Raw genomic sequence first — 12297 nt, forward strand, 5'->3', positions numbered from 1 at the left:
TTTTTTGTGCCCCTCCGCTAGGTATGCCTCACCTGAAAAGGAATTGGATAGTTATTTATTTTTTTTGTTTACTCCCCTTTTTATTGAAGATCGTAAATACTCACCTATGACAGCTTCCTCCTCCAGCGCCGAGGCTCACCCCGTCACTTCCTGCCTCGCGATGATTCCTGGGAGCTAAACGTCATAGCTCCCAGGAATCAATGCGCCGCACCGGCCCCGCTCGTCATTTCCGGGCGACGCCGCATTCCCCTGCTAAACGCCCAGAAGCTGTTTAGGAATGCGGCGCCGCACCGGAAGTGACGAGAGGGGCCGGTGCAGTGCATTCTGGGACACGAAGACGCGGAAGAAGACAGAGAAGAGGACCGCGCCGGCTTCAGCTGCCCACAACCGAGATGGGAACGCTGTGGAAGAAAATTTCTAAGTAAGTATTTCTTCTAAAAGGTAAGTGCGAACCGGGACAGATCAGAGGCTAGCCAGTGTGGAATGTGCTAGCCCTGACTGTCCCGGGGGTATGTTCAGAAAAAAATCGTTTCTCTGCCCGGAACTCCGCTTTAACAGCGAGTACAAAAATTCTTATTTTTGAATTATAATGCCAATGTGTTAGCAGAAAACCTGCTAATTAGCAGTCTCCTTACTTATTAAAATATAACTATTCATGTCTGTGATTTTAAATTATAATGCCTTGTGTTTACTGTCTATAATTTTTACCCACTAAGTAAAACTAAAATCAGCATGCTCTTTTTGGAAAACCCATATATAAACACCTCAAAGTTACACATGGTAATAAATATAACAAATGAAAATATGATGTTCTTACCATATAGATGCAATTGGGGTCTGTAATCCCACCTGCCTACCCCCCCCCCCCCCAACCACTCCTCCTCTGCTTGATAATGCTAGTGATAGTGGGAAGAGTTCTGCATAGCTAGCACATCATTTATTTTCACTGTGCTAGCTTCTGCATCACCCACAGGGAACTGCAGTTCCCATGACTCCTTATGCCTTCTATCATGCCTAGGTGTTTGTTATTATTATGTAAAATACTTGCTGTCAATCAATAGCTTTGTGTGTGTTATGTAAAACAGAGTCGGCACAATCTGAAGTATGTGACTGCCAGTGCTCTGCAGCATAGCTTTCAGTGAAAGGTAGAATACTTGGGAACAGGCTGTATAGAGATAGGCGGAGCATAGAAGGGGGACATAGGCAGAGCTTGGGTGGGGCATTGCAAGCCAATCATGAAGGAGAGTGGGCAAAGTCTTGGTGGGACGTCTGTGTTGATTGAGACGCTGGGGCTTTTCATGGATTAAGGAGAAACTCCCCCAAAAGCAGCATTGTCACCTAATTACATGAAGTGAACATGAGAGCTTTTAGCTGCAGGGAGAAAAGGTAAATATGTGAAGATCTTTACTGTTGTTTGCAAAACAACCAGTGAGCTATTTACCAGATTAAAGATTTACATCACATATTGATTTTTTCATTTTGACTACGGTTCTTGAGTGCCGGTTCACACTACCGTGGCATGACTTTGGGGGCGACCTGTGAAGTTGCGTGCACAGCGACTTCGGCGTGACTTGCACGGACTTCATATAATGAATGTCAATGCAAGTCGTTCAGATGTCACCCCGAAGTAGTACAGGAACTATTTTCTAAGTCGGAGTGACTTGAGTCGCTCCTATTAGAACGGTTCCCGTAGCACTGCATGGACCGCGACTTGTCAGGCTGACCGGTCGCCTGACAAGTCGCGGCAGTGTGAATGGGCACTTACGTTTTAGAAAAGTGCTACAGTTTATAGTTGGATCTTCAGTGTCATTTTTCATAAGCCACTTGTGTGCCAATTGCCAGAACAGTAAAGAAAATTGAGGCAGTACCTGATTTTACAGTTCATGGTTTACATTTGCTTAATTGGGTCACCTAGTTGCAGGATTTCCAGGAATTTGAATAAAGTAAAATATATATATAAATGCAACACTTTTGTTTTTGCCCCCAATTTTACCATAGCTGAACTCAAAGATCTAAGACTTTCTATGTACACAAAAGGCCTATTTCTCTCAAATCTGTTTATATCTGTGTTAGTGAGCACTTTTCCTTTGCCAAGATAAACCATCCACTTTAAATGTGTGGCATATCAAGATGCTGATTAGACAGAATGATTATTGCACAAGTGTGCCCTAGGCTGGCCACAATAAAAGGTAACGCACAGCACAATGCCACAGATGTCGCAAGGTTTGAGGGAACGTGCAATTGGCATGCTGACTGCTGGAATGTCCACCAGAGCTATTGCCTGAATTGAATGTTCATTTCTTTACCATAAGCCGTCTCCAAAGGCGGTTCAGAGAATTTGGCAGTACATCCAACCGGCCTCACAACCGTAGACCATGCATCTTCACCTCCAAGATTGTCTGAGACCAGCCACCCGGACAGCTGCTGCAAAAATCTGTTTGCATAACTAAAGAATTTCTGCACAAACTGTCAGAAACCCTCTCAGGGAAGCTCATCTGCATGCTCACACCCTCATCGGGGTCTCGACCTGACTGCAGTTTGTCGTCGTCAGGGGAGGACTGGGCCAGGGGGCAACTGCCCCCTGGGCCGATCTGATGTCCTGTAAAAAGGCTGCACCGCTTCTGCCACAGACATGCTTAAAGGATGCCTGGTGAAAAGAACTAAAAAGTCCCCACTACTGAGTGCGGGTTGAAGACAAAGACAGAGCGCAGGCCTCCCCCCCAGCATATATGGTGGGAGGCCAGTTCCATGCCCCACTGGAGACTCTTCTGCCCCAGCCAGCCCCAATCGAGCTGTCTCAGCTCCCCCCCAACCTACCCCTGCTGGCTAGGTAGGGAACCCAGATTCAGCCAGTCAATAAGATAGTATCTGGAGCAGAGCTTCAGCTTGGTATGGGGGTCAGGAGGAGGATTTGAAGTGGGTGGGGGCTGAGTCGCTGCACCATGGGCCTCTGGCTTGTGCTTGTCCCCTGGGCCGAAAGTTGCCAGTCTGCCCCTGGTGGTCATAACCGACTTAAGTGGGCAAATGCTCACATTCAATGGCATCTGGCACTTTGGAGAAGTGTTCTCATCAAGATGAATTCCGGTTTTCACTGTACAGGGCAGATGGCATACAGGTAAGCGGTTTACTGATGTCAGCATTGTGGATCGAGTGGCCCATGGTGGAAGTGGAGTTATGGTATGGACAGGTGTATGTTATGGACAACAAACACAGGTGCATTTTATTGATGGTATTTTGAATGCACAGAGATACCATGACGAGATCCTGAGGCCCATTGTTGTGCCATTTATCCATGACCATCACCTCATGTTGCAGCATGATAATGCACGGCCCCATGTTGCAAGGATCTGTACACAATTCCCGAAAGATGAAAACATCCCAGTTCTTGCATGGCCAGCATACTCACTGGACATGTCACCCATTGAGCATGTTTAGGATGCTCTGGATCGGCGTATACAACAGCATGTTCCAGGTCCTGCCAATATCCAGCAACTTCGCACAGCCATTGAAGCGGAGTGGACCAACATTCCACAGGCCACAATCACTAACCTGATCGACTCTATGTGGATTAGATGTGTTGCACTGTGTGAGGCAAATGGTGGTCACATCAGATACTGAATGATATTTGGACCCCCAATACAGTAAAACTGTACATTTTAAAGTGGCTTTTATTGTGGCCAGCCTAAGGCACACCTGTGCAATAATCATGCTGTCTAATCAGCATCTTGATATGCCACACCTGTGAGGTGAATGGGTTATCTCGGCAAAATGCTCACTAACACAGATTTAGCCAGATTTGTGAACACTATTTAACTACCTCAATACTGGGCACTTAAACCCCCTTCCTTCCCAGACCAATTTTCAGCTTTTAGCGCTGTTGCATTTTGAATGACAATTGCGCGGTCATGCAACACTGTACCAAAACCAAATTTATGTCATTTTTTCCCCACAAATAGAGCTTTCTTTTGGTGGTATTTGATCACCGCCAGGTTTTTTCTTTTTTGGTGCACAAATAAAAAAAGACAGAAAAGTTTGAAAAAAAAAAAAAAAAAGTTTTTTTGTTTAGGTTATAAAATTTTGTAAATAGATACGTTTTTTTCCTGCACTGATGAGCACTGATGACGCCGCACTGACAGGCACTGATGGGGTGGCACTGATGGGGTGGCACTGATGGGGTGGCACTGATATGCAGCACTGATGGGCACTGATAGGTAGCACTGATATGCAGCACTGATGGGCACTGATATGTGGCACTGATAGCACTGATTTGCAGCATTGGTGGGCACTGATAGGCAGCGCTGATGGGCACTGATAGGCAGCACTGATGGGGACTGATAGGTGGCACTGATGGGCGGCACTGATCGGCACTGATGGGGGGCACTGATGGGCACTGATAGGCAGCCCTGGTGGGCAATAATGGGCACTGGTGGGCGGCACTGATAGATGGCAATAACGGGCACTGGTGGGCAGCACTGATGGCATTGGTGGGCAGCACTGATAGGGGGGCACCACTGGCAGGCTCTCTGAGCCCTGTTTGCCATCCCTGGTGGCCATGGTGGGCATCCCTGGTGGTCATGGGTGGGCATTCCTGGTGGCTCTAGTGGCACCCCCTCCCCCCAGGGCTGCACTGGTAATCAACATCTGATTACCAGCACAGACCCCCCCTGTGATCAGTGAGTACTTAGAAATACTCACTGATCCCCCCGGCTGCAGCACCGATCCTCTCCTCTTATCCTCACTGACAGGATCTGTCAGGAGGAGAAGAGATCGAAGCCGTTACAACGGCTGTATTGACATTACATGACGGCTGTGATTGGACACAGCCGTCATGTGATCAGGAGGGCCAATCACAGGGCCCTCCTGCCGCATCTTGTTGCTCTGTGTCCTAGGGACACAGGCACATCGAGATTGCGCCGCTGCGCGTGCCCGCGGCGGCGCGATCTCTCTCCTTCTGAAGGACGTTCCGGAACGTCCGATCAGAAGGACGAGACTCCCACCCGGCCCTATATGTACAATGGCCCGGGTGGGAGGTGGTTAAGAGAAAAAGACCTTTTGTGTACATAGAAAAAGTCTTGGCTCTTTAAGTTCAGCTCAGGAAAAATGGGGGCAAAAACAAAATGTTTATAATCTTGTTCAGTATATGTATATATATATCTCTATCTCTCTCTCTCTATCTATGTAAATACACACACACACACACACACACACACACACACACTATATTACCAAACGTATTGAGAAGCCTGCCTTTACACACATGAACATTGCTGGCAGCCCACCCTTTGCAGCTATAACAGCTTAAACTCTTCTGGGACAGCTGTCCACAAGGTTTAGAAGTGTGTCTATGGGAATGTTTGACCATTCTTCTAGAAGCGCATTTGTGTGTGTGTATATATATAATCTATGTGTGTGTATATATATATATATATATATATATATATATATATATATATATATATATATATATATATATATATATATATTAGAGAGTCGGCCTAGGACAGGGTTAAGAGAGGGTTAATTGAAGAGGGCAGGTACTTTCCTTTCAGACCTGCTTTTTAATCAGCTGGTCTGAAAGTGTCAGTGGAGCTGTTTGCTGAGAGAGAAAGAGACATCAGCGTGCTGTGTGGAAGGCTCCACTTGTGGATTGTGACCTGCTGGGTGAGACCGAATCAGAGCAGGCAGGTATGCAATGAGGCCGGAGTGGTCAAGCGCCTGCAGGCCTGCGAGTGATGGAGGTGAGTATAGGCCCTGAGAAAATGGCGGCCGGCCGCTGAAGGCCTCAGAAGTGGATATGAGAGGCAGCTCCCACGGGTCCCCGGGTGTCAGAGGGGAAGGAGATTGTGTCTGTCAGGGCACAGGGAGCGGATGGCAGGTCTCCTTACCGGACGGTGATTGCCAAGGCCCTCAGATGCACAGCACACGAGCCGGCAGTGCGGTAACGCGAGTAGGCCGCGGGGTCCGTAGCATGGCAATCCGGTCACCCAGAGACGAACTGAGGGTAGCGGGGGGGTGGCCCACAAAGTGTACAGAGTGCAGAAATCTCCTTGGCACCAGGCACAGCTACGCGGATGGTACTGGATTGAGTGGTAGACGCGGCAGAGCTCTGGGACAACACGTCCAGCGCGGCTCACGTCCGGACACGCCCCCCTTTATTAAAGATTTGTCTGCGAGCCAGATGCAGCCATCAAAAGAGCCACGTCTGGCTCGCGAGCCATAGGTTCCCTACCCCTGGCTTAGACCATACACTGCATCTAATTCATGGCTGTCGTCCCAGAAGGAAGCCTCTTCTAAAGATGATGCACAAGAAAGCCAGCAAACAGTTTGCTGAAGACTAGCAGACTAAGGACATGGATTACTAGAACCATGCCCTGTGGTCTGGTGAGACCAAGATAAACTTATTTGGATCAGATGGTGTCAAGCATGTGTGGCAGCAACCAGGTGAGGAGTACAAAGACAAGTGTGTCTTGCATACAGTCAAGCATGGTGGTGGGAGTGTTATGGTGTGGGGCTGCATGAGTGCTGCTGGCACTGGGGAGCTACAGTTCATTAAGGGAACCATGAATGCCAACATGTACTGTGACATACTGAAGCAGAGCATGATCCCCTCCCTTCGGAGACTGGGCTGCAGGGCAGTATTCCAACATAACGACCCCAAACACACCTCCAAGATGACCACTGCCTTGCTGAAGAAGCTGAGGGTAATTGAGGGTAAAGGTGATGGACTGGCCAAACATGTCTCTAGACCTAAACCCTATTGAGCATCTGTGGGGCATCCTCAAATGGAACAAGGAGGAGCACAAGGTCTCTAACATCCACCAGCTCCGTGATGTCGTTATGGAAGAGTAGAAGAGGACTCCAGTGGCAACCTGTGAAGCTCTAGTGAACTCCAGGCCCAAAAAGGTTAAGGCATTGCTGGGAAATAATGGTGGCCACACAAAATATTGACACGTTGGGCCCAATTTGGACATTTTCACGTTGGGGGGGTACTCACTTTTGTTGCCAAAAAAACCTCCAAAACCTGCCATTGATTATCTTGAAACTTTCTTAAAGAGAAGAGGGTGCACTCTTGGTTACCATTGCTCTTGCTCATTGAGTAGTGGGAGGAATCAGCCAGGAAAATTGTCTTCCAGCGTTGGAAGCACTTATTTTTGTTTATTGGTGGACTGGTAAATGGCCTACCCTATTCTCAGTGGAACATAGAGCAGTTGGATTGTTTTGCCATTTATGGCCTGACAGCTAACTGTCTTTTAAAATGAATTTGTCATGTTCCCTCTTTTTTCTTTTTTTTTTTTTTAACAATGGCTTCCTATGTTTACTATAAATACTGACAAAAGCAGCAGTAAATGTGTCACAGTTCAGATGTTTTATGTCAGACATGTTACGCATGTTAAGGGAATTATGTATCTTCTATCTCTAATTGGACAAAATATTTATTTTTTTTTTTTTTTTGACCATCAGGATTCCCCCAGATTCAGGATTTCCTCAGACTTTTGATCCTAATGTAGGAAGATAAGTATGTTAATTTGTTGGCTAATGAAAGTTGGGTAACTTAAAGTGGTTGTTTAGCCACTACTATAAAATAATAGAATCCCTTCTGTAACATAACACTTAGTGCTCCTGTGCCTGTCTTATAGAAAAAATATGCGATCCGTACCTATATGAGAGCGTCACCCGGCGATCAGCTGATCCCTTGGCTCTCTTCTCTGCCCGGGGAGGAGAGAGAGAGCCGAGCGGTCATGTGATCACTGGGAGCCGCTGTGATATAAGTACGGATCGCATATTTTTTCTATAAGACAGGAACAGGAGCACTTAGTGTTATATCACAGAGGGGATTTTATTACTTTATAATAAATATGAGCGCAGCAGGAGTGGAGGGGCGGGCACTGACACAGCAGACAGGCAGGGAGGTGAGGGGGGGGGGGAGGACACAGGAGACAGAGAGCAGCAGAGACTTAATTTTGTAGTGTGACATCAGTGTGTTATGACGGGTTTTGATGCTTTTTTCATGCCACTGCATTTTTGGTAGGAGCAATAGTATACTCAGTTCACAGATGCTGGTTGTTAAGGAGCCAGCACCAAGCATCCTAACAACCATCTCCATATGTAAACACGGAGGCCTGTGATTTAAAAAAAAAAATGTTACGGAGGTCCCCCCACAAGCCATACCAGGCCTTGGGGTCTGGTTTGAATTTTAAGGGTGGCCTGACACCAAAAAAAAAAAAAAAGGGGGGGGGGTTACCTTCCCCTCCTGAACCATACCAGGTCACATGCCCTCAACATGGGGTTACTTTGTCGTCAACATATGTTCCCCCCACAACCCTGAACTGATGGTTGTGGAGGTCTGCAGGTGCGGGGCTTATCAGAACCTGCCCCCCATGTGTACCCCTACTCATTCACCCAAAAAAAAGTGCCTCAGAAATAGAAACCCCCAAAGTCCTTTATTAAATCTTGCCACCCACAGACTCCACCTGGGTTGTGGAGAAAAGGTCCCTGTCCTTATGAACATGGGCCCCACCACTTTTTCTGGTCTGTATGCGGTAATAAGGGTCTTTTTTTTTTTGGGGGGGGGGGGTCGCTCACGCCATTACACTTTTTTTTTTTTTTTTTCCTGACAGGCTTCTTTGTTTTTTATTCTGCCAGGATTCCTCGGCTTACAGCAGGGATAAGCCACTGGTTGTTAGGACACTGGCTGGTTCCAGCTCCTAACAGCCAACACAAAACACTAGCAACAAAAGCATGATCATTATTTTTTTTTTTTTGCGCTTTTCATTAAAAGCTATTAGACCAGAACCGTACTGCAACAAAGTTGTGCAGGACTCAAAAACGTGCGGTGCTGCATTAATTTGAGTGGGCACCATAGAGAATGTGATTTCCATTGACATGTAATTCTGTGCAACACAACTGGTATCAGAAATCACATTAGTGTGAACTAGGCCTAAGCCCCAATAATGAGCCCTGGTGTCTGGGCAGGGTTCAGTGCGTGACAGGAGCTCAGTGGAAGCCTTCTCTTGACTACAGTATGTGTGGAACCATAATGTATAATTTCGCACAAAATCCATTTAAAATTTACAGCCATCTCTTAAATTAGAGTTCTAAATTTGTCAGATTGCCAAAACTGGTTGTTTCTACAACCAAGCTGACTTTCTACATTATATAGGGAAAAAAAAGCACGAAAAAAATAAAAAACACACAAACTGCATAGTAGATCTAAATATGGGTAATATGAAGGAAAACAACAAGGTAGTCTGCATTTTTTTACCATCTAATTTTATGTTACCATGTTTTAATTTTTATTTACACAGAAAGTACAGAGAGACATAAGTAAAATGATCATGTTTCAAGCTTCGCAAAGCATTTTTAAAAAATCTAAATAGGACTGTATCATTTTCAGAATCTAGTTCTTTGTGGGAAAGCAGGCAGGCCTGTATAGAGAGAAGTCTGGAACAACACCTGACTTAAGACTGATTGTTAAATCCTGTACACTGGTTTAGCACACATTGTTCTGCTGATTATGAATGGCAAGTGGTCTGATGTCATATTCTGTCTGTACAAATGTGTTTGAGTTTTTTTTTGTTTTTTTATTAGAGATGGCAAAGGTGATGTTCTTTCATTTTCCATTTTGTTGTTTGAGCTGTTTTCTGGAGGGAATTTTTTTTTTTTTTTTTTTTTTAATATGGTCTTTCATTTTAAAAGCTGCCAACTTAACATTTAAATCTCTCCACTTACCCCACTGTGTACCTGTCCTTGTCTTAACTGGAGTATTTTTTTCCTGCAGGAAATTGAGACTATAAGTCAATGCCTTCCTGAAATCTGGACTACAAAAGGAATGATGTCACATGAGCAGAGTCCTCATGTATCTATGAGAGCAGCTGCTGATTTCCAGCCAAGGTAAGTTGTTTTTATTATAAGAGGTATTATATAACAGTCATAGCAACCTAACAATGCAGCTCAAGGACTGGCGATGATAAAGTGGACTGATAACTCTGTTTGTTCATGCACATGACAAATAGTTAAAAAAAATTATCTGCAAGCAATCATGTACTTGCAGCAAAGTGTTCTCCATCACAAGACTATGTTTGCACAGGAACTGTATTGTGGTGTTTTTACTAGTCCTATATAATTTAGTTTACACTTTATATTATTTTTTTTATTTATTTATCTATTATTGTAAAGCGCTGCGTAAATTGCTGGCGATATAGAAATCCTTAATAATAATAATAATATCTGTATTTTAGGCTGTAGGAATAACTTTATTTTAGATTGCATGTGTAAAAAGAATACTGAAGGACCATTAACATTTCTAGATCATTTCTATGCTTTTACTAAAATAAAAAATAACCTTACAGTTCTTCAGATTTGTTTTTTCAAAATCTTGATTTAAAATGTTGTTCTGCATTATAAATAGTGCTAGGAAAACGTGCAGAACTGTCCGATAAAGACAGAGGAAGATGTATACTCTAAATGCACCCCATGCAGTATCCTGTGTGCTTATAAATAATAGAACACAATGCAAACATGCTGTATGTGGAACATCACCTTTTAAATGTGGATAAAAGCCATAACACAGCTGTAATATCTGTAGTCCTTTAAGGCTCCTTTCACACACTGCGTCCGTTGGACGGAGTCAGTTTTTCTCAGCGGGGGAACGGCGGCTGAGCAGCAGGAGGACAGCTGTGTCTCCGTGCTGTGTGCGGAGACACAGCTGTCAGTTCCCCATGCATCTCTATGGGGGAAATCAGATGGGAACGGACCGTTTGTCCGTTCTCATCCGATGCCATCCGATCCGATCTGCTGGACGGATGGAAAATAGCGTTTCCATCCGTCCAGATTTGACGGATCGGATCGGGTCGGATGTCAGCGGACATGTCTCCGCTGACATCCGATGCCCCATAGGAATGCATGGGGGGACGGTTCAGATCCGCCAAAAAAACGGACAGGCGGATCTGAACGGTCCGCCTGTGTGAAAGGGGCCTAAGGCTCAGTTTCCACTATTGCGGCTACAAAGTCGCGCTACTTCTAGCGCAACTTTGTAGTGTGACTTGTTTGCGGCGACTTCCTTCTATAATGAGGGACAAGTCGCACTGAAGTCGGCCCAAAAGTAGTGCAAAAACCTTTTTACAAGTCGCAGCAGTTAGAACGGGCCTAATTGAAAATAATGGGTTTTGACTTGTTGTGCGACTTGACATGTGTCAAGTCGCACTACAAGTCGCAATAGTGGAAACGGAGCCTTAAAATGTTTTCACTCCTTACTTCAGGCTTTGTCATGGAACAATAAATCACAGTGGATTTATGTTTTTTTTTTTTAGAATTCCTTTTTACATTGATTGCCAGACTTATTTTATGTCAGTCCAAAAACAGATCTTTGCAGATTAATTCAAAGACAATGAGAAAAAAACAGAATGACGAATTGCAGAAGTATACACCCCCTACAAGGCAGCATTTAGTTATGTAGCACCCTCCTAGATAGGTGCTAGGCAGGGAGAATAGTTTGCTCTGCCTGCTTAACAGGGGAGTAGCAGGTAAATCATAGTCTGCTCCATCTGCTTATCAGGGGAGCCTGATCAGTAGTTAGGCCTGTTACATGTGCTCAGGGTGTGATTCGTCTGGGCTGAGGGAGTGTCCCAACTGTATCCAATAGGGGAGCCTGTTGGACAGAGGAGGAAACCCAGCCAGTGACCCACAGGCTTTTATGACTATCCCAGTGGGTTGGCACTAACAGTGGTGCATCCTGGGATATGTTATAAAAGCCAAGGGCACATGTGACAGAGTGTCTTTGGCGGGAAGCAGAGTCCCAGGTGGAGCGTGACGGCTGTCTCTCCTCCTGTCAGAAAGGAAGTGGTCACAGGCAGTCGGCCTAGTGGACCAGACGTGTGAGGCTAAGCTGCAAGGTCCGGTGGAGCAGTGGCAGAGATTCCTATGGAAAGCAGTATCAGTGAGTACCAGGGAACTTGCCAGGGGTCTGCCCAGGAAGGGGACCACTCCAGGGAAAGTCAGTGGACAAAGGTCAGCACACACAGTGGGTCAGAAAGGGGGTGCCAAGATAGACCCTGAAGAGAAACTTAAAGTACTGTTTATCATTTAAAACCTTCACCTCAGTGGCAAAGTGAAGCTGCGGCCTTGCCGCACACACCTCAGACAGATGTCCTCAAACTGTGCATAGTTGTCAGTTGGAGTATCCCACTCATCCCTTCTCCTATCCCAGTTCCAAAATAAATACAAAAAAAACAAATCCCCTGGACTGTTTATTGACTGAGCCGAGGACTTAAAGGTACAAGTTCAATTGTCTGTTGCTAT

General features: G+C 45.5%; 1 protein-coding gene across 4 annotated transcripts in view; it reads left to right on the plus strand.

Moving 5' to 3' along the window:
• Positions 1-12297, plus strand: part of FAM13C (family with sequence similarity 13 member C) — a 323331-nt gene that overhangs the window by 133476 nt on the left and 177558 nt on the right. For all 4 annotated transcript variants that reach the window (XM_082267352.1, XM_082267355.1, XM_082267354.1 and 1 more), the window contains one exon: positions 9779-9891. In XM_082267352.1, the coding sequence (XP_082123478.1) occupies positions 9779-9891 (113 nt within the window). The remainder of the gene's footprint in view (positions 1-9778; positions 9892-12297) is intronic.

The sequence above is a fragment of the Pelophylax lessonae genome, assembly GCF_965119305.1.
Source record: "Pelophylax lessonae genome assembly, chromosome: 9".
NCBI classification, from domain to species: Eukaryota; Metazoa; Chordata; class Amphibia; order Anura; family Ranidae; genus Pelophylax; species Pelophylax lessonae.